The sequence below is a fragment of the Mustela putorius genome, unplaced genomic scaffold, assembly GCF_011764305.1.
Source record: "Mustela putorius furo isolate JIRA1106 unplaced genomic scaffold, ASM1176430v1.1 tig00000238_pilon_pilon_pilon, whole genome shotgun sequence".
In the NCBI taxonomy this organism is placed as follows: domain Eukaryota; kingdom Metazoa; phylum Chordata; class Mammalia; order Carnivora; family Mustelidae; genus Mustela; species Mustela putorius.
The window spans coordinates 131,561-155,187 of NW_025421324.1; the positions used below are offsets into that span (position 1 = coordinate 131,561).

Sequence of the window (23,627 nt, forward strand, 5' to 3'; positions counted from 1 at the left end):
CTATAGCACCAAGAACCATAAGATACCTGGGAATAAACCTAACCAAAGAGGTAAAGGATCTGTACTCAAGGAATTACAGAACACTCATGAAAGAAATTGAAGAAGACACAAAAAGACCATTCCATGCTCTTGGATCGGAAGAATAAACATTGTTAAAATGTCTATACTGCCTAAAGCAATCTATACTTTTAATGCCATTCTGATCAAAATTCCACCGGTATTCTTCAAAGAGCTGGAGCAAACAATCCTAAAATTTGTATGGAATCAGCAGAGACCCCGAATTGCTAAGGAAATGTTGAAAAACTAAAATAAAGCTGGGGGCATCATATTACCTGATTTCAATCTTTATTACAAAGCTGTGATCACCAAGACAGCATGGTACTGGCATAAAACCAATCTTTGTTTTTTTTTAATTAGAGTTTAATCCACATGCATTGATAGAAGCACTGATAACATAGGACTTACTCCTGTCATTTGTCTATTTGCTTTCTAATGTGTCTCAATTTTTTTTTTTAATGGATGAAGGAGTTGAAAAAACATTTCTCTGAAGAAGATGTGCATTGGGGGCTCCTGGATGGCTCAGCTGATTAAGGATCTGACTTCAGCTTGGGTCATGATCTCAGGGTCCTGGGATTGAGCCCCACATCATGCTCCATGCACAGCAGGAATCTGCTTCTCCCTCTCCATATCTATCTGCCCCTCTCCCCTCTCAGGCTCTCTCTCAAATAGATAAATAAAATCATTTTATAAAGAAGATATGCAATTGTTATCAAGCACATGAAGACAAGAGCAATCTCAGTCATTAGATGAATAAAATCAAAACCACTATAAGACACCCTATATTCCTTAAAATGACTGTATTTTATAAATTAGCCAGTGTTGGAGATTTTGTATAAATACTGGAATCCTCATACATTCTTAGTGAGAATGTAAATCTATACATGAGATGTGGAAAACAGTTTGATATTTATTCACAAAATTGAACACAATTACCATGTGACTCCTAAAAACAATTTGTACACCAATGTTCACATTAGCAATATTAGCCAAGAAATAGAAAGAACAAAAATGTCCATCAGCGGCCTAATGGATGTACGAATTGAGACATATTCATATACAGCATTATTATTAATCCACAAAAAGGATAAAGTACCCATATGTGCTTTTACATAGATGAACTATGTAAATACTGTACTGAGTGAAATAAGCCAGACACAAAAACTATGTATTGTACAGGTATGTATGATTCCATTTATTTGGTATCTCCAGAATAAATTCGTCCATTGAACCAAAAAGCTAATTAGCTGTTGTCTGGAGCTGGAAGGATGAATCAATATGGAGTGAGGTTAATGATTATGTAGGGGTTTATTTTTTGTTTGTTTGCTTTGTTTTTTCATTTTTTTGTTTTGTTTTTGCTTGGCATTGGAGATTTTCTGGAATTATATATTTCTGTTGGTGGCACAGCATTGTAAATGTACAAAGCCACTCAATCATAAATGTTGATTGATTTAAATGAGTAATTAGATGGTATGTGAATTTCACCTCAATAAAATAATAGTGGGAAACAGTGCAAAAATGCTATGTATTTGTTGTAGTAACATAGCTTGTGAAATAAAAAAATACATATACATGGGGGTGGCTTCTTAAGCTTTTTCTCTCCCTCTGCCCCTCCAGCCTCACTTGCACTCTTTCTCTTAAAAAAAAAAAAAATGGGGGGCACCTGGGTGGCTCAGTCAGTTAAATGTTTGACTTGATTTCAGCTCAGGTCATGATCTTAGGATCATAAGATCAAGCCCCAAGTGGAGTCAGGTTCAGTACCAAGTGCCCTTGAGATTCTCTCTCTCTCTCTGGCCCTCCCCAAACTCATTTATGCATGCTCTCTCTCCTTCTCTAAATAAATAAAACCTTTAAAAATAAAAATATAGAAGCAGGCAGACGGAGTCGCAGGCGAGTGGCGGCCGCCGTGCTTGGTAGTGAGGGCGGGAGGGAGGGAGTCACTGAGCCTGTGTGAGGGAGGGAAGGAGCAAGCGGGCGAGCCAGCCCTTCGCTGCCCTTCGCCCGCATCACCAGCCAGGCCCCGCCGCCGCCCCGCAGCCCAGCGCCGAGGCTGGGCCGAGCAGAGCTTGGTCGGGCCTGGGCCATGCTGCTCGCCCGTGTACTGTGTGCAGAGGGACCTCTCCGAGGTGACTTTCCCTCCAGGTTGAGGCGGACTTCCAGCTGCACAATTTCTGCGCGCTGTGCAAGCTTGAGTCCGGCATCCACGCAGGGGAGAGCCAGATTGTCTATGCTGAAAGACCTCTCACATACAACCACAGATTGCTGGCTTCCTAGGGCTTGAAAGATGGGGATGTTGTGATTTTAGGACAGAAGGAGAACGCCGACCCTTGACCTCCTGTGCAGTTCCCAAACTTACCCCGCATAGACTTCCTAGTATAGCCGTACCTGGCACATCAGGCTCCTGGCAGCGCCAGCCACCAGCACAGCATTCCCACTCATCTCCTGGAGACATAGCTTCATCTCCTCAGGGCTTGGCCTTGCTCCGAGACATGTTGCTGGCCAACCCTCATGAGCTGTCCTTGCTGAAGGAACACAACCCGCCCTTGGCAGATGCTCTGTTCAGTGGAAACCTTGAGAAATTTTCTAGGGTCCTGGTGGAGCAGCAGCAGGACAGAGCCCAGAGAGAGCAAGAAAGGATTCATTTCTTTTCTGTTGACCCTTTTGATTTTGAAGCTCAGGCAAAAATAGAAGAAGATATAAGGCAACAGAACATTGAGGAAAACATGACGATAGCTATGGAAGAAGCCTCTGAAAGTTTTGGCCAAGTAGTGATGCTTTATATTAACTGCAAAGTAAACGAACACCCTGTGAAAGCCTTCACTGACTCAGGTGCCCAGATGACTATTATGAGCCAAGCTTGTGCAGAAAGGTGTAACATAATGAGGCTGGTGAACCGTCGGTGGGCAGGGATCGCCAAAGGAGTGGGCACCCAGAAAATTATTGGAAGGGTACATCAAGCTCAGGTTCAGATTGAAGGTGATTTCCTGGCGTGTTCGTTCTCTATACTTGAGGAGTAGCCCATGGACATACTTCTGGGTCTGGACATGCTAAAGCAGCATCAGTGTTCCATTGACCTCAAGAAAAATGTGCTCGTGATAGCACCACCGGCTCTCAGACCACCTTCCTCCCCAGACCACCACACTCCCCGGAGTGTGCCCGGTTGGCATATGGGGCTGGGCGAGAGGACATGCGGCCAGAGGAGATTGCAGACCAGGAACTAGCAGAAGCTCTTCAAAAGTCTGTAGAGGACGCAGAGCGTCAGAAGCTATGATGCATGGAGTGTGTGTATACTACAGCTGGAGTGGGCCCCAGGCCAGAGAAAAGTGGTAAAGAAACTACCTCGCTGGGAATGTCATCATTACCAGCTTCAGATGGATGTAAACATCCAGCCCATCCTTTAGGACAGAGTCCTGAGATTGGTAATCCTATGAGTCTTGCTCACTCTGTCTTTGCTTCAGTCTGCCCTATCAAGCCCAGTGACCCTGACAGCATCGAACCTAAAGCTGTGAAGGCTTTGAAGGCTTCAGCTGAATTCCAGATAACCTCTGAAAAGAAAGAACATCTTCCTCTCCAGGATCTTCCTGATAGTGCTTCTTCAGCAGACCGCAGTCCAGTTCTGCCTTTGCAGAATTCCTCCGAAGAAGCCATTGTTGCTGATAACATGGAGAAATCTGCTGAAAGAAGCACCCAGGGCCCAAGATCTCATCTCCACACAAGACAGCAAGGTAGTGTACCTGTCACAACCACTAGGGTGCAAGAACCACCGGGGCTTTTAGGTGGGAAGAGTCGGCATCCAGAAAATCAGAACCTGCCTCAGGTGAGTGGCCTTTGGCGGCACAAGGAACCAGGGAATGAACAGCATGGGGTTAGACAACTGAATGCTCTAAATGACCAAGAACATCTCTGCAACATAGAGGACTCTGAGCTTTTTGGAGAAAGGCAACAGAATCAACGAAGAAGTGTTGATTTGGAAACGGCAGTGAAAGGAGACAGAATGTGGACCTTTCGGGTACAGAAGAAAGTACTCAACCTTCAGGGTGCTTTGGCTGCTCGAATTCAGAAACACTTATGGAAGTAGATACGGTTGAAGAATCCCTCATTGCTCTGTGTAATTCCGCACATGGTCAGCAGGCCAGTGTCAGGGACATCGGGGCATCTTCTCACAGTTTAAATAATCCCTTGATGGAAGTGGAACCATCAAAATGTAGCCCTTCATCTGAAATTTTGAGTAATTCCATTTGAACTCAGGATTTACAGCTCCCAGACAGTAACACTGAAATGTCTGGAACAGGTAAAGAAGATGGGGATTGCTCCCCCTCTTAAGTCTTTGTGGCAGTTGTCAGCCCTCTGTGGAGTCAGTGGAGGAATCCTGCTCATCTCTAAAAGTAGCCTTGAAGGAACTCCATGAACTTCTGGTATTAGTAATAAATCAGCTTCAGAAAATACATCTGGGGAAGTTACCTGTCAGTCTGAAATGGTAACCAAGGGCCAAATAGTTATTAAGGACCTTTCTGAAAGATGGACCCAAAGTGAGCATCTTACAGTTACCCAGAATGAAGAGAGCTCACAAGTCACCTTTCATCACACCATATCTGTATCGGTGAGAGCAGAGAAGTTACCAGATGCTTCAGATGGTGCTGGAGTAGATGCCGTCGAAAGTAGTACCATTGGGGATCCGGGCAATGGCCTAGTAATGGATAAGGAAAGTGACCCCGAGTCTAGGGAATCCAGAAGGGAGAGCAGCTCTGCCACTCTGGCCTCCACTAAAACGTCTGATCAGTCACACTGCACCTTAGGTGTGGACATTCCCCCCAAACTCGTAGCAGGCAAGGAGGATGCAGTCAGTCACACTTGCGAGCAAACGAAGTATGAAACCAGTTTCATACTGGTTGAAGATTTGGGTCAGGGCACACAGAAGCCAGTGCCAGACAGGCCAGAGACCAGAGAAGTTGTCTGTCCCCCAGAGCTGCAGAGTCACGTCTTGAATTTGAACCACCTCCCGGCCAGCCATCAGCAAGTCCCTCTATTCTTTCACCATTAATTTTTCCCGCCATAGACATTAACCGCATTCTCCGTGCCAGCTTCACTTTGCAGGAAGCTGTTGGGGCTTTGCATCGAGTTGGTGCAAATGCAGACCTTGCACTTCTTGTTTTGCTAGCAAAGAACATTGTAGTTCCTACATAACCATGGAGCAGGGGGCTAGACCATACTCCATTCCCTTCAAAAAAGCTATACACACATGTACACACTCACCACATATACAGTATATGTAGAAACCTGCAAGCAGAATGTTGAGCCAGATTTTTTTTAAAGATTTTTTTCAGCCAAAGTAACTTATCTCCTGTCTGATGAATTTGTCTATTCTCTTTGTTAAAATTTGGGCCTTTTAAAATGTATTGGCAGTATGTGCATACAAAAGCTTTTTATTATCATTAAGATGTATTCTGGAATAAAATTGATGGTTTTGTGTATAGCATACCATTTTAGAATAAGAGTGAATGCTTTAAAAAGCAGAAGTTCAGAGAAATCCCACCACCCATGTAGCTAAAATGCAGATCAACTTCCCATTTTGGCTGTGTCTGTGCTGGAGGCAAGGTATGACTTGTCTCAGTTGCAAACTGGATCACATGGTTTGGTGTTTGGAATTACACTTAGTGCTCTGTGTATTGATGATTCATCAGTCATGACAGGAAATTGAAGGATAATTGAATAATATTTCCTAGAGTGGTATGTTTTTATTCGTGTGATTAGGATTTGACCTTTTTATGGAATGACGTGGGAGGGTTTAGAACTTGGGCTGATTTGTGCATCATAGGCTGCTGCATGGATTGCCAAGTATTTGGGGTGGGACACTGAAGGGGGTGGGGGAGTCCGCATCAGAGTGAAACATGGTGCTACCCAGACAGGAAAGGGAAGAGTCTGTAATTTCATTTGCAAATGTCTTGGTGATGCTTCAAGAATCACGAGTGAAAAATGGCCAAGAAACACTGGAATTGACTTGGGGTGGGGGGTTGTTAGCATCTTACTGATCACCCCTCAACCCTTAGTGATGCTGATGAACTTAAAGATTGCTAGTGGGTTGTTCGCCAGCAGATTTCCTTTCAAAGCTCATCTACTAGGAACTTCTTCTAAAGCTCAGGTTGAGCTGTGATCTGAGTGGAATATTGTGAAGTGGGGATAACCTTGTCACTGGTTCACCTTGGTGCTTGGAATGGTAAGTCTCTGTGTTGATGTCCTTCATGGCATCGGAAATAGCAACTGCAGTTTCTGACTGAAGTGGCCTTGGTAGAGATTTCCATCCCTTTCTTTCCTCAGTAGTTTCTTTTTTAAAGCAAGACATGTCATATTTGTGTTTACGATGTCAAGGTAGAGTGGGGCATAGTATATAGACGTATTTATTGTGGCCTTTTTTTATATGAGGACTAGCCCTCAGAAACCATTGTCCTGTGGACCCCACTGTGCAATTCCTACTGGATAGATGTTAGGTAGTTTTTCCTGGAAAAGAAACTCTCTTACGTACCTAGCAGGAATCTGAAATCTTGGTTTTACTGAAAAGAATTTTGAGAACGACTCCTGATTCCAAGTTGTAGTTCGTAATGTGTTCAAAACAGATGTTTTGAAAGGGTGATTCGTGAACTCAGTGTTAAATGGTTTTGTCTAAATTCTTACTCTCTTTGGAAGTTTATTCTTTCCCTCAGAATTCGAGTCATTGAGCACAATCAGAGTAGAGACTCATATCTCAGGAGTTTTTGAAATTTTAATTTGGGGGGGGCACTTAGAGACGTTTCTCTTCTACCCTATTCCATCTTCTTTTCCTTTACTGCGATGTTTGTGTGTGTGTGATAAGACTTTAGTGATGTGATGGAAAGTCACACAGATTCATCATGACCCTCTGAGTTGAGGTGGTTGACAGAAGGAGTTGTGGTTTTACTGTTTCCCAGAGGGCGCTTAGAACAGGGGGTCAGCCATGTGGTCTTGACGTGTTCTTGTAGACAATTACATGTTGCAGACCCTTTTGTCTGCCCCACACCAAAGACATAAGATGCACTAGGAAACTGCATATAGGATTTCTGTCAACCAACCCTTAGAGCTGTGATTGTAATTAAGTAATTGGCGCTATGATTGAAGCAAAATCTAGTAGCAATGCAACAGCCCCTGTATTTGTTTTATGGGTGGTAATTGGGAATTTACTCTAAGCTTATAAATCTTTAAGTGGGATTGGTGAGAGGTAGGGGAAGTTATCGGTGACAACAGACTCCTCCTAAAAGGCCTCTACGTGAAGCTGGGCCTCCTAGTCTTCTGTCTGGGCAGTGGTGCACTGCTCAGAGGTAAGGCCACTCCGTTTTTACAGTGCAGAGATTTGGGTGGGATGTAGACTATCAGCCCAGAAAAGGTTTTATTATAACAGCTTTTTACATATGTATATTTATTTTTAGGAGAAAATTGAATAGGCCTATAGCTGTACATGTATTCTTGTTAGGATTCCTTTGAATGAATGAGCTGAACCCACTTGCCAAATATCCTTGTCCTTTGTCATCATTTACTTTTCAACGTATAATTGCTTTAGATTTTTCAAAGCCGTATTTCCCGCTCCATCATTTGTATGAAAGTGAAATCGTCGACATTGTTAGGATTTTGAATCATTTTTAAATTTTGCAGTTCTTAAAACACAAAGGGAATTAAGGAACATGACACTAGTGAACCTTCATGGTCAGTTTTACTGAAAGTGCAGAAATTCAGGGTGCCTGGCTGGCTCAGTCAGAAGAATGTGCAACTCTCGATCTCACGGTCGTGAGTTAGAGCTTCACATTGGGTGTAGAGATGACTTAAAAAAAAAAAAAAAAAAGTTAGACTTACTTTAAAAAATGAATAAATTCAAGATTAACTTCTCTTAAAATAAGATAAAATCATCGTGAGCTCCTCAGGTTGCCAACAAGACTGATACTGGTCAGCCCTAGACAGTAATGGGCCACTTTACTGGACAGCTGCTTTGCCACGACCAGTCATGGACGCTTCTGTGGTCAGCGCTCACCTTCAACGGTGGTCTCTGTTTATTCACCAAAGAGAGAAGAAAATTATCCTATACTCGGGTGTGTAGCAGTGTGCTTGGTGACCAGACAGCTAATGGCTAGCCTGTAGGTTTTGCCCACTAGAGCTGATAAAAATGATTTCCAAACTGGTACCTGTGTAGGTCTCCTGAAATCAGCCAATTGCCTTCATCCTACATGTAGGGCCTTAGCCATTAACATAAAAAGATAACCAGTTGCTTGGCAAAGAGAACTGGATAGATGGTGGGTGGTGGGTGTTAAAATTGTTTTGCCTTGGAGCCTCTGAAACCTCCCAGAGCTCCTTGTCTCCATATGTACTAAAGGAAGACACAACCCATGTGTTTTTCCCCCAAAGCATTTCTCCAGCGAGAGAAGGTTGCATAAAAATGGAAAGATACATGAGACTCTGTCACTGATTTTATGATAACTAGTTAAAATGGAACCTGCCTGTTCTTCCTTAGCACAGCTTTCTATCTCTAGTAAAAGCCATAAAAACTTGGTTGGTTTAACCATCAGCTCATGTTTATATAGACATGTGTGACTGACAAATATTCTACAGTTAATTTTACATAGACTGAAAAGCAAACAATTTTTGTATCTACAGATATATTCTCCACTTACGGTGGCTTTTATGCCACCATGTATATAAAAACAGCCTTGCAAATAACTGGCCAGGAAAGTTACAGTGCATTCTGACTTCCTTTTCTTACCTGTTTGCCACCGGTAATGAGTGCAAGCAGGATAAATTGAACTGCGATGTATTTCAGACTTGTTATCACTGGTGACTTATCCTAAGAAAAGCTGATTAGATGATGCATTCTTCCATTCTCTAGCACAAATACCAAAAAGCCAAACTTCTCCTTTGAATTTGGTATAGTCTGCAGCTGAACTAGAAAGAAACAAGTTATTAAGAGTTTCCCTTCCCAGAAGATGGAATGTAAACCTTTTGTGTTAGGTGTTCCATAAAATAAAAATAGCTTTTTTCCCTGAAAGAATTAAAAACTCCAGTTCCTCTTAGCAACAAAGTAAATTCGAAGTGTGTCTTTGAGAACTAGAAATGTAAAATCATGGCTTCAGTTCTATACTTTAGAGGCCTCTCAGTGTTAGGTGTTTCTAGGAGTTCAGGGAATAAATAATTTAGGGGTAAGCCTTTGATGTACTTGATTTTCTCCTGTGCCTTAGTTTCTGCAAATAGCAGAAGCATCACATTTTGGTGGGAAGTAAAATTTGAGCACGGCTTTCCTGGGATGCTGACCATGTAGACCAACAGAACTTAGCAGAGGATCCTGTAGCAGTTGCTGTTTTTTTTTTTTTTTTTGTTAATACATCTTAAATTTTTTATTTTTTATAAACATATATCTTTATCCCCAGGGGTACAGGTCTGTGAATCACCAGGTTTACACACTTCACAGCACTCACCAAAGCACATACCCTCCCCAATGTCCATAATCCCACCCCCTTCTCCCTAACCCCTCCCCCCAGCAACCCTCAGTTTGTTTTGTGAGATTAAGAGTTATTTATGGTTTGTTTCCCTCCCAATCCCATCTTGTTTCATTTATTCTTCTCCTACCCACTTAAGCCCCCATGTTGCATCACCACTTCCTCATATCAGGGAGATCATATGATAGTTGTCTTTCTCTGCTTGACTTATTTCGCTAAGCATGATACGCTCTAGTTCCATCCATGTTGTCGCAAATGGCAAGATTTCATTTCTTTTGATGGCTGCATAGTATTCCATTGTGTATATATACCACATCTTCTTGATCCATTCATCTGTTGATGGACATCTAGGTTCTTTCCATAGTTTGGCTATTGTGGACATTGCTGCTATAAACATTCGGGTGCATGTGCCCCTTTGGATCACTACATTTGTATCTTTAGGGTAAATACCCAATAGTGCAATTGCTGGGTCATAGGGCAGTTCTATTTTCAACATTTTGAGGAACCTCCATGCTGTTTTCCAGAGTGGCTGCACCAGCTTGCATTCCCACCAACAGTGTAGGAGGGTTCCCCTTTCTCCGCATCCTCGCCAGCATCTGTCATTTCCTGACTTGTTGATTTTAGCCATTCTGACTGGTGTGAGGTGATATCTCATTGTGGTTTTGATTTGTATTTCCCTGATGCCGAGTGATATGGAGCACTTTTTCATGTGTCTGTTCACCATCTGGATGTCTTCTTTGCAGAAATGTCTGTTCATGTCCTCTGCCCATTTCTTGATTGGATTATTTATTCTTTGGGTGTTGAGTTTGCTAAGTTCTTTATAGATTCTGGACACTAGTCCTTTATCTGATATGTCGTTTGCAAATATCTTCTCCCATTCTGTCAGTTGTCTTTTGATTTTGTTAACTGTTTCCTTTGCTGTGCAAAAGCTTTTGATCTTGATGAAATCCCAATAGTTCATTTTTTCCTTTGCTTCCCTTGCCTTTTGCGTTGTTCCTAGCAGTTGCTGTTTTAAAGAAGCTGAGTGCAAGGTGTGGCGGTAGGAATCCAGAGCAGAAGATGTAGTGAGCGGGGGGACCTGATGGTGGGCAGGACTGTTGACAAGAGAATTCCAGGCTCTACCTAATCTTTGACAGGCTAGCTCCATTAAAAGGACGTTCTTCAACCCATTATTTAAAATGTCACCACATATGTTGTAATTCTGAGGCATACAGGTAGAAGTTCTGGGCCTGCCTACTAGTGACTTCTGAGGCTTATAATTAGAGAACTCACAAGTTTATCAGCTCCATATTGGTGATTGGTAATGGAGACCCTGGGGGCTGTAAAAGGCAAGAGGGATCTAGTTGGTAAGCTTCAGGGCACAATCTTAAGGAATGAAATCCATGGAGAAAATGGTTCAAGGATGTAGGAGTTAGAGAATGTTTCTTTTACCGAAAAAAGGCAGATGACAGAAGACCAGGGGGGTGGGGGCGGGGGGTGTGTAGAACACAAAATTAGAACTTCTGCAGATCCGTATTTCTTTAAATGTGTACTGTACGAAGGTTTTCATTAGCCGACTTGGGGAAGGGGTGTGCTGGATGTTTTTTCCCCTGGGAAAATCAGTGTCTATTGGGAAAAGATCGTCTTCATCAGGGGCTTGCTTTACATACAACCTTGAATGAATGCGTCTGTGGCTTAAAGGAGAAGACTCTCTCACTCTCCCACCCCAGGCAGTCAGATCAGCCCATTGGTTTCCAGATTCCTTCAGCCTGAGATGACCTGATGCTGTCCGGACTTCTTTTCTTTTCCCCCCGAAGGCCCTGCAGCTTTCTGAGTTTCTGCCTTCTGTCTGAGATCTCTGTCTCTCTGAACGACTATATTCCGTTCTCTGTTCTCTCCATCATCCTTTAGAAATAGTGATGCACTCAAAGCAGTTCAGTGTACTGATCATAACGCTTTCTTCATGGTGTACCTGCAATGAACATTGACTTGTTCGTTTTTATTCAAAATCTCGTCATCCTGGCAAGTTGGGCTAATGACCTTCGCTCTCGAGTAAGGTTTGTTTACCAGTTTTGTAGCCATATTTGGCAAATCTTAGCAAATAGAAACCCTTCTTTTCTCCCCTTTGTTCTTGGAATTGCTCATGTATTGCTTAGTCACTCCCATAGTGCTTTGGTTTTGAGAGTTGGGAAAACTCTGAGAACTTTAAACCAAACTCAGGAATCCCACTGTTGGCTGCACTGTGCCCTTGGTTTAGGCGCTGGACATAGGACCTGTCTGCAGCTGAGTGAACTAGATGGATTTGGGTTAGAGTTTTTGTCACATACTGAAATGTTAAGTCAGCCCTAAATAATCGAAACACTTTATTTTTCTTTTTTTAATAGGAACTTTCTGAAGAAAAAAAGTGATGTATAAACCATTTGATGTTTAAGACAATAAAGTTTTTATCATAAGAAAAAATATAGGCATATGCATAAAAATAGGAAAATAGTTAAGGCAATTAAAAAATGCATGTGATGCACTTTAATTTAGTCATAATATTACTGAATAATCTTGTTAACACTTATTATATGTCAACTGAAAATGGCAGAATTTATGTTTTCATATGGTATTATCCAAACATTTTTTCCAAAACATATGAATTTAATATTTAAGACATATCAAAAGTTACCTCTAAATTATGGAATTTAAGAGTTCTATTTATCTTCTTCCAAACTAATTTTCTTTTCCAAATTAATAAAAATATATAGACATGACTCATTATGTAATTAAAGTCATTTATAATTAGTCATGTGTTTTATTATCACTGTTATCATCACCATCATCATTATTATCTCAAAATTTGGGTATCTAAATATTCTTGATATGCAGGCATTACAAGGCTGAATTTTGATGAATTTGTACAATGCCGTAATATCCATCATCAACCTCACTTAAAAGAAAAAGAAATAAACTAATAAAAGTACCTATGAATGTGTGAGTAATTGAAACTTTCTGAGACATTGTTAAATACTTTCAATTTGTATCCTAAATGCCCTTACACAGAAAGAAACAAAATTCTCAATAAATATTAAAATTGTTAATATTCATTAATATTAGCTTGTTTTCATTACCAACCCCAGGTACACTTTTCACATACGAGTACACAGATATAGACATATGGTTATGAAATTATTATTTTATTTGTGTATGATCTTATAGGCAGTAAGAATGTAAAGCTTGGGTGATATCAGACTCATAGTAGCCTGAGTCGTTACTTTTTTCTCTCCCCTTTATTTACATCATTTGTAATTAACAAATTTGCTAAGGGACTACAACCTGATCCAGCAATTGCACTACTAGAGATTTACTCAAGTGATAAAAAAATTAATTCATAATTGAATTATGCATGCACCCTGATGTTAATAGCAGTATTATCAATAATAGCTAAATTATGGAAAGAGCCCAAATGTCTATCAACTGATGAATAAATAAAGAAGAGATGGCATACACACATGCACACACACACACCCGCACACACTGGATTATTTGTCAGCCATTAAAAAAGAAAGAAATCTTGCCATTTGCAATGATGTGGACATAACTAGAGAGTTATGCTAGGTGAAACAAGTCAGTCAGAGAAAGACAAGTACCATATGATTTCACTTATATGTGGAGTTTAAGAACAAAAAAAACTGAATATAGAGGGGGAAAAAAAAAAGCAGAGGGAGAGAGAGAGAGAAAGAGAGGCGAACCAAAAAACAAACTCTTAAGTATAGAGAACAAACTGATGGTTACTGGAGGGGAAGTGGGTGGGGTGATGAGTTAAATAGGTGACAGGTTTTAAGGAGGGCAGTTATTGTGGTGAGCACTGGGTGTTGTATGTAAGTGATGAACTACTAAATTCTACACCTGAAAATAATATTGCACTGTATATTAATAAAAATTATAAAAATGGATATTCAATAGGTCAAAAAAAGAGAGCACATCTTGTGTTATTACTATCACATTAAGTTCAAAAAATACAAGGAAGTCTATGATGCTGAGGTCAAAATTGTGGTTACCTTTGGGGACCATATGAAAGCCATAGAAATAATCTATAGTTGGGTCTGTCAGTAAGATAGGTATACTTAATATTTCTATGCTGTACTCTGTATAAGTTATATTTTAATTTAGAGAAGAGATATAACAAACAAAGACCACATGGAAATTATTGATATAGCTGAATTTACTCTTTTTTTTTTTAGCTGAATTTACTCTTATGTATTAGATCAGTGATTCTTAAAATCATTTTTCTTACTATCCAATTTACCCTATTAAACTTTAGTGAAACTCTAAAGAGCTTTTGTTTTTATGGTTCATATCCATAAATATTGTATATATTCAAAATTAAAGCAAAAAATTTGGAAGCAATTTAAAAATAGCAATAATAAATCTATGTACCATAAACCATATTTTATGAAAAAAACATATTTTTGACATAAAATAGTAAGAAAAAGTCATATTATTTTACATTTTTGCAAGTATTTTAATCCCTGGCTTAATAGACAACTAGATTCTCATAATCTGGTTCTGCATGTAACCTACTGAAATGATTTTATTTGATATTTATAAAGAAAGTATAATTTCATGTAGATATATAGTTGTAAGAGGGAGGAGTTGAGATTTTAATACATTTTTCAGTTAATTGTGGATATTCTTCTTTGATACTATACCCCAAAATTTTTTTAGATAGTTTTCTAAAGATTAGTTGCAATGTAAAATTTTAAAAGTTGCCAATGAACTTTTGTACTCTGTTGCATTAAAACCCATTGGTCTATAAGGTATCAATATTGGAAAAGGAGTTAAACTTTCACTATTTGAAGATGGCATGATACTATACATGGAAAGTCCTAAAGACTCCACTAAAATACCACTGGAAGTAATAAATTAATTCAGCAAAGTTATGTGGTAGAAAATTAATATGCAGAAATAGGTAACATTTTTATATACTAATAACAAATTACCAGAAATTTAAAAAAAAACACCATTTACAATTGCACCAAAAAAAAAAAAAAAAAACCTACAAATAAACTTGACTTAAGAGGTGAAAAATCTGTACTCTGAAAACTATGAAACACTAATGATTATCTCTTTTGTGTGTGTTGAGTTTGAATAATCCTTTATAGATCCTGGATATCAGCCCTTTCTCTGTATTGTCATTTGTAAATATCTTACCCATTCCTTGGGTTGACTCTGCTTTGCTAACTGTTTCCTTTGCTGGGAAGAAGCTTTTGATCTTGATGAAGTCCCAAAAATTCATTTTTGCTTTTGTTTTCTTTACCTTTGGAGACATATCTTGAAAGAAGTTGCTGTGGCCAATGTCAAAGAGGCTACCGCCTATGTTCTCCTCTAGGGTTTTGATGGATTCCTGCCTCACACTGAGATCTTTTTATCCATTTCGAGTTTATCTTTGTGTGTGGTGTAAGAGAACAGTTGAGTTTCATTCCTCTACACCTAGCTGTCCAATTTTCCCAGCACCATTTATTGAAGAGACTTTTTCCCACTGTATATTTTTTTCTGCTTTGTCAAAGATTATTTGACCATAGAGTTGACAGTCCATATTCTGGGCTCTCTACTCTGTTCCACTGGTCTATGTGTCTGTTTTTGTGCCAGTACCCTGCTGTCTTGGTGATCACAGCTTTGTAGTAAATCTTGAAATCAGGCAACGTGATGCTCCCAGTTTTGTTTTTATTTTTCAGCATTTCCTTAGCAATTTGGGGTCTTTTCTGATTCCATACAAATTTTAGGATTGTTTGCTCCAGTTCTTTAAAAAATGCTGGTGTAATTTTAATCAGAATGGCATTGAAAGTATAGATTGCTCTAGGCAATATAGACATTTTGACAATGTTTACTCTTCCGATCCAAGAGCATGGAATGGTCTTCCATCTTTTTGTGTCTTCTTCAGTTTCTTTCATGAGTGTTCTGTAGTTCCTTGAGTACAGATACTTTTCCTCTTTGGTTAGGTTTATTCCCAGGTTTCTTATGGTCAAACTCAACACACACAAAACAGATAATCATGTCAAGAAATGGGCAGAAGACATGAACAGACACTTCTCCAAAGAAGACATACAAATGACTAACAGACACATGAAAAAATGTTCATCATCATTAGCCATCAGGGAGATTCAAATCAAAATCACATTGAGATACAACCTTACACCAGTTAGAATGGCCAAAATTAACAAGACAGTAAACAATGTGTGTTGAAGAGGATGCAGAGAAAGGTGAACCCTCTTACACTGTTTGTGGGAATGCAAGTTGGGGCAGCCACTTAGGAAAACAGTGTGGAGATTCCTTAGGAGATTAAAAATAGAGCTTCCTTATGACCTGCAATTGCACTACTGGGTATTGACCCCCAAAATACATATTTAATGAAAAGAAGGGTCATCTGTACCCCAATGTTCATAACAGCAATGGTCACAATCACCAAATTGTGGAAAGAACCAAGATGCCCCTCAATGGATGAATGGATAAGGAAGATGTGGTCCATATACACTACAGAGTATTATGCCTCCCTCAGAAAGGATGAATATCCAACTTTTGTATCAACATGGAAGGAACTAGAAGAGATTATGCTGAGTGAAATAAGTCAAGCAGAGAGAGTCAACTATCATATGGTTTCACTTATTTGTGGAGCATAAGAAATAACACGGAGGACATGGGGAGAGGTAGAGGAGAAGGGAGTTGGGATAAATTGGAGGGGGAGAAGAACCATGAGAGACTATGGACTCTGAAAAACAATCTGAGGGTTTTGAAGGGGCAGGGGGTGGGAGGTTGGGGGAACCAGGTGGTGGGTATTAGAGAGGGCACAGATTCCATGGTGTGGTGTAAAATAATGAATACTGTTATGCTGAAGATAAAAAAAAAAAGATGTGGTTATGTGATAATACAGAAGAGACTTCTGTTGTCCTTCTGGCATTCCTATTAAATTTCAAGAAGATACAATAGTAACATATATTTAAGAAAAGTAGGAAAAGGAAGTGACTAGGGATGGATAAAAAGTTTTTCAACCATTGGAAGAAATAAGATTCCATCTTTGGAAGATGTAACATGGAATGGTGTTAATGAATGAAAGAATGACTCAACAGAGCAAAAAGGTAACCTGCAGGATGGGAGAGGATACTTGCAAACCATAAGATAATATACAAAATGAATAAGGAACTCCTACAACTCAATTTGAGCAGAAAGTTAGAAAATGGGCTGAGGTCTTTAATAGATGCCTCTTCAAAGAGCAGATACAAATGGCTAACAAGTATATGAAAAGATGCTCAACATCACTAATCATCAGATGATAAGGGAAATGCAAATATAAACCACAATGACATGTCACCTGATATCTATCAGGATTGCTGTTATTGAAGAAACAAGAGACAAAAAGTCTTGGCAAGAATGTAGAGATATTGGGACATTTGTGCACTGTTGCTAGGAATGTGAAATATTTCAGCAACTATGGAAAAGAATATGGACATTCCTAAAACATTTTTAAATAGAACCACCATAAGATACAGCAACCCTGCTTCTGATTTATCCAATAGAACTGAAATAAGGATCTCAAAGAGATCATTATTCATCATTATTCATCATAACCAAAATGTGGAAACAACGTAAATGTCCATTGACAGTTGAATAAAAAAAAAATGTGGTATATATGTATAATGGAATACAGTGCAACCTTAAGGAAGCACATTTTGCAATATGCACAACATGGATAACCATGAAGATACTATGCTGAGTGAAAAATGTTGGTCACAGAACAAATGCTTCATGATTCCATATAGATGAGGTATCTGAAATAGTCAAATTCATAAAAATAAAGAGGAGAAGTTTGTTTCCCAAGACAGGGGAGAGGGAAAAATTACTAAACAGCCATCATAAACTTTCAGTTAAGTGAGATGAATAAGGGCTAGAGATCTGTTGTACAACATTGTATGTACAATAAACAAAATGTATTATACACTTAAAATGTTTTAAGAGGATAAATTTCATGTGAAATATTTTTACCTCAATGAAATACAATTTAAAAAAGAAATAACACGAGTTTTCTAGGTTCAAATCCCATATCTCTACCTAAAATCTTTGTAGCCTATGAAAAATTAAAGAACCCATCCAAATTTCAGTCTCCTTAAAAATAAAATGCAGTGAATAATGACTATCTACAGAATTGATTCAAAAATCAGAGATATGCATGTAAAGCATCCAGAATAAATTAACTCCTAGTAGTGTCTAAGTAAATTATACTTAATCTTGATATGGAGAGAGGGAGGAAGGGAGAGAGAAAGAATGTGTATGAATGTGGAAGTTTCTACTAATATAATCAGAACAAATTGAATGAACACAAGGATAATTGTTGAAAGCTGATCTACAAGACATTATTCTCATCTTCAATCTTCTTTATTCAGAGTGGTGGAAATTCTTTTATTCCTTTCCTAGATTGAAACCACTAATGTCTGAATTCCATGTATTAGCAACTTCTGGTTTATTCTGTCATTTTGCTGGACCTCATCATCAAATATCTAAGAAAAGCTGTTATGTAGATCATCTTTCTTCATTTTTTGCATATCTAAAGTAACTTTATCATTCACATATTTGATTGACTATTATATTGAGAACATGATTACAGTCTAATAATTACTTCTTTTCATAAAAAGAAAATTGCTCTATGATCCTCCAGCATCAATATTTATTAGTAGGGATCCTTTTCAATTATGGAAATATGAATTGAAATTTTTGGTATTTTAATGTTTATTTTCCACCTGAAATTTTTAAGGATTTTTTTCATTATCTTTTCTTCTTTGACAGTAGCATGTTTAGGTTTGACTCTTTTACAAATTTTCTAGATATTTTGGTATATCTTGATTACTTCTTAAAATACAAATTTTTAATTTTGTTATAGAAAATATTATTTTGTAGATATTTGGAAAAATTCTCTTTGCCTCAACAGTTTTCACTTTTAATGTAAATCTTAAAAGTAAGACTTCTGCCGTCCTGGAAAGAAATTCCATATTTCTTTATTTTCCTTTCATATTTTATATTGCCTTACCTTTTTTCTCTTTCTGTGAGATTTTTGTAACTTTATTTTCCTTTCCTTATGTATTTTTGCCATCAGTAATTCTTTTCTATTATAAGTCATTTTCTAATTCTCTGCTTGTCTCTTTTCCATAGAAAACCATTCATTGTTTTATGGGTGAAATATATTATCAGATATCTCTAGAAAGTATTGATATTGGAAATGTTCTCCTGCAAAAATAATAAAGATGGTGACATTGAACAGATACAGAAAACAATATAATCCTGACCTGTTTGTAAAGTAGTATACATTCATACCCAATAATCGTATCAATATTTGTATAACTATAATAGTTCAAATACTGTTTATTAGTTTTCAGCTATTGCAATGAAATGATAAACAAATCTAGGAAGATTTCTAGACTCATAGCTAGTGATAATAATCTTAAGTATAGGAAATTAAAGGGGTGCCTGGAAGGCTCAGTATGTTCAGTGTCTGCCTTCAGCAAAGGTCATGATGCCAGGGTCCTACGATTGAGCCCCACTTCGATCTCCCTGCTCAACAAGGAGCCTATTTCTCCCTCTCTGTTGCTACCCCTGTTTGTGCGCTCTCTCTCTCTCTCTGTCTCTCTAATAAATAAAATTTTAAAAAGAGCAGGAAGTTAAAAATATATCTGATTAACATTGAGGTTGGAAGTAGTAGGGAGATAAGGAAACTGTAGACACACATATCTATATATGTAGATTATATATATATATATATATATATATATAAAATGTAGATACATGTATACACTATAGGCACACACACATACATAAATCACACACACACATATGTATATATAAATCACACAGGTGACAGATACTGCAACTGAGTTGCAATCCCCATTGTCTATAAAAGGGGAGTTTGTAGTCAAATTAAAGTTCAAATATAACTTGTAGTAAAAGAAGAAATCACCAAAGAGAAGAAAAAATCCATACACATACACACACAATATTTTTAAGAGGTTATCTCTGGAAAGGAACTAGATGGAAGAGATTTTCAAGATGGAAGTTTTGATTTTTTTTTTAATGATTATCTTGTCTGGATTATTTGATCATAATTTGTACACATATACATATTATTGATACTAAATTTAGCATACCATGGAAAGAAGTTAAATATATATACTTGTAAGCCATGGGCAGAAAGAACAGGAGGAAAGGAAGAAAATGTTTCACAATTCAGAGAAATCAGAGAGCATCCTCAAGACATATTATTTTAAATAAATATTTTATTGAACTATAATATGCATGCAAAAAAGAGCACACATCGTAAGTGTACAGCCTCATTAAATATCACCAAGTGGACACTTTGTAATTACCATTCAGGTCAAGAACTAAATCCTTGGCAGCTCCTCAGAAGCATTCCTCATACCCTGTCCAATCATTATCTGGGCTTTCATTCCCAAAGTTAAACACCATCCTCATTTCTAACACCAAAAATTAGTTTTTGTCTGCTTGTGAACTGCATCTAAATGAAATCACACTACACATATTATTTTGTCTCTTTCACTCAACATTGTATTTGAAATAGACCATAATTATTTATTTATTCAGCTTGGATATTGAAGGATATACGTTCTGGGTATTATGAATATGCTGCAACTTAACATCATTTAGAAGTTTTCTAATGAACATATGTATGCACTGCTAGATATACAGTTGACAAACTTGGGAAATAAAGCATGAAAAAAATAACTTGGGAAAGAAGAATGAACTACAAATGGTGAAGAAAACGTTATGATAAATAAACTAGCACAGATATTGAAGAACATGGCTCATGTTTGCCAGAGATTTAAATTTTTTTAGAAAGTTCAACTCTAGTCCTAGTGATCCAACAACTGTCCCCTATTTGAAGAAGGGGCACCTGGGTAGCTCAGTCAGTTAAGCATCTCCCTTCAGCTGGGGTCATTATCACAGGGTCTGGTGATCACGTCTGGTATCAGGTTCCCTGCTCAGCAGAGAGCCTACTTCTGACTCTCCCTCTGCTGCTCTCCCTGTGTGCTCATTCAAAAAAAAGTCTTTGAAGAACATGGGATTTCAGGAGAGAAAGTCTCTGCCTAATGGGCATTGTGATACCCATTAAAGAGAGGTAGAAGAATTAAAGTCCCATGGAACTTTCCTGTGGCCAGATACCTGCTTTCATTTGGAGAGTTCCCTACAGTCTTGCTGATCTCAACCTGGCTAAGAGAATTCTAACGTCTCAGAAAACTCTACTTAAATTTTATGAGAATTTTCTTTTCCCTTAAGCAAGAATCTAATGACACTTTTTTGTATCTGCTTAGTTTTCACCCCATACACAATAGGGTTCATTGTGGGAGGCATCAGCAGATACAGATTAGCCATAATAATGTGTATGTGTGGAGGAATAGTGTGTCCCCCAAACCGGTGAGTAAAGAACGTGAAAAAGGCTGGAACATAGGTGATGACAATGGCACAGATGTGGGCAGTACATGTGCTGAAGGCCTTCTGCTGTGCATCTGCTGAAGAGAGACTCACAACTGCTCGAAGGATCATGGTGTAGGAGATTGTGATGCACAAGATATCAAAGCCCCCAATCAGTAGGGCAACCATCAAACCATAGATAGCATTGATCCTAACATTTCCACAGGATATCTTGGCCACAGACATGTGGTCACAGTAGGTGTGAGGTATGACATTGCCCCTGCAGTATGGCAGGCGCCTGGTGAGGAAAGTGAAAGGGATAACAAGTACTACACCTCTAAGAAAAGTGAGGAGTCCAGCCTTGGCAATGACTTCATTAGTGAGGATAGTAGTATAGCGCAGGGGGTAGCAGATGGCCACATAGCGGTCCAGTGCCATAAGCATGAGCACCCCAGACTCCATCCCTGTGAATGTATGCACAAAGAACATCTGGGCCAGGCAAGCCTTAAAGTCAATCTCCTTGAGGCTGAACCACAATATGCAGAGGGTGTTGGGAAGAGTGCTGGTGCACATAAGCACATCTGTGAAGGAAAGAAGGGCTAGGAAGATGTACATAGGTCTGTGTAAAGCTTCTTCAGAGTAAATGAGGTACATAAGGCCAAAGTTCCCTGTAATGGCAATGCTGTACATGGTGCACAGTGGGAAGGAGATCCACAGATGCACTTCTTCCAGCCCAGGGATGCCATTTAAGATGAATGAAGCTGGAGTTAGACTGGTGCCATTTATGAATGACATAACACCTGTTGGAAGTTCATGGTACAGCAGTTATAGAATTGTTCTGTAAGCAGAAAAAGAAAAAGGGAGAAGGAAGAAGGGGAGAGGAGGAGGAGAAGAAGGAGGAGGAGGAGGAGAAGAGGAGGAGGAAGAGAAGGAGAAAGAAGGAGGAGGAAGAGAAGGAGGAGGAGGAGGAAGAGCGGGAGGAAGAGGAGGAGGAGGAGGAGGGTGGGGAGGAGGAGAGGAAGAAGGAGGAGGAGGAGAAGGCTCAAAGAGTAACTGACCAGCAGGATTTTCTTTCTTTATAATGGCTAATTTGTCTTTTTGTAGATCAGTCACTGGATAAGGTCTTTTATGTTGACTATGTGACATATGCACTGTTTGGGTCCATGTCTTAAGCATTAGACTCTGACCAGATAAACTGACTTTTAGTGGATGTGCTGGATCTTGTTGTGTCTAGGATTTCATGGTTTTGTTATCATAATTTGCAGTCCATTCTCCAGGCTGAAGTTGGTCACAAACTCACCAACTGTGTGATCAAGAATTGATGAAATATGCCCTAAGGGCTAAGGTCTCATCATCATAGTCAGGGATACATATTTCATTCTAAAATGTTAACAGTTTTCAATGGTTCTTGTGGGCTCACCTTTCTCAGGTAATCAGTCTTACTAGAGGACTAACCTTACAATGATTTAAAAGGGTTAATTTTAGCACAAATGTCCCACTTTTGGTTTGGGATAAACTTAAATTCAGAAAACTAAGAATCATAGAATGGTCTTAAATGTTAAAACATAATAATCTCTTTATTAACATCATCAAATGGCCCCTGATTACTGTTCTTGGGTCACTACCACTATAAATAGTGGGTGAAGAATCATTGGGAATGTAGTAACTTATGAGACATTAATGTTGTTCTAAGAGTCTCTTCCAATGGACTCTAGAGTCTAGCCCAACGTGAATGGAGATACTCATCATCTTAAACTAAAACAACTGACATTTTCTTTAGAACAGAGTACTTTTTTTTCACCCTATATCACAATTTCAGGGAGCCATAGAAATGAATATTTCCCAGCCTGCATAAGCTCCAAAACAAATTTTTCTAGGATAAAAGAGAGATATTCAAGACATTTTTAAAGCCCATAGAAAATATTTATGAACAAAATATTTATGAATAGTAAGGAGGATAATATTTATTTGGTGTGATAGTATATGTGAGGAAATAGGAACTTAGTTTTGAGCATAAGATGGATGTAAATAAGATGCAAAAGTCTGAAGAAGTGGGCTATGTTAGACTAGAATGTGATAATTTAGGAAAAAAAAAAATGTGCCAGTAGTGAAATAAGGATAGTCCTATAGAGGGCTGTTGAAAGGAAAATAGTCTCTTTGAATAAAAAATATCAATGCCAACATTAGTAGTACCTCCTGGACATATGAGAGGTGACCTCCCTGCCACTTCCCAGGTGTCTCTGAAATCTAAGACTATATAAACTTGGCTCTGCTTGTCTATGTCTTTTATAAAATTTTATATCTTTATTTTTTTAAATATTAAAGCTGAGGAAATGAAATCTAGAAGCACTTTAAATTGAGAAATATTTCAACTATAACTATGAAATAAAATGGAAGCAATTGCCTGGAAGGAAAAGTGAATGAGAAACAGAAAACTATGGAATAAGCCTGTCTTCACTCTTACGTGTTTTGTTTTTTTGTTTTTCCACTGCATCTTGAAAATGCTCACTTTAGCTTACACAGCCAGTGGGACTGATGACTTCTCTTTAGAATATTCCCCACAAGGATTATATTTCAGTATCTGAAACATTAACATTTTTATCGAAAGTGAAAAAGGAGTACATAAGCCAGTATATAAAGGCATCTGTA

General features: G+C 38.5%; 2 protein-coding genes and 1 pseudogene across 2 annotated transcripts; 2 read left to right on the forward strand and 1 right to left on the reverse strand.

The window, feature by feature from the left end:
- The first annotated feature begins 1,173 nt into the window (after window positions 1-1,173).
- On the forward strand, window positions 1,174-6,288 carry LOC123391533 (annotated as a pseudogene).
- On the forward strand, window positions 3,407-5,280 carry LOC101672720 (regulatory solute carrier protein family 1 member 1-like). Its single transcript, XM_013049237.2, is given in 5 exon segments — window positions 3,407-4,043; window positions 4,046-4,377; window positions 4,380-4,473; window positions 4,476-5,020; window positions 5,023-5,280. Coding segments are annotated over 5 exon segments (1,827 nt in total). The 3' UTR covers window positions 5,242-5,280.
- Window positions 6,289-20,810: 14,522 nt separating the features above from the next.
- Window positions 20,811-21,773, reverse strand: LOC101688291 (olfactory receptor 52N1). The gene has a single exon (XM_004779042.2). It carries the CDS (start codon window positions 21,771-21,773, stop codon window positions 20,811-20,813), a length of 963 nt encoding a protein of 320 aa, XP_004779099.2.
- Window positions 21,774-23,627: the final 1,854 nt, after the last annotated feature.

Bases quoted from the DNA above. Each gene is read 5' to 3' on its own strand.
- LOC101688291 (XM_004779042.2), bottom strand. From the start codon at position 21,773: ATGTCATTCATAAATGGCACCAGTCTAACTCCAGCTTCATTCATCTTA.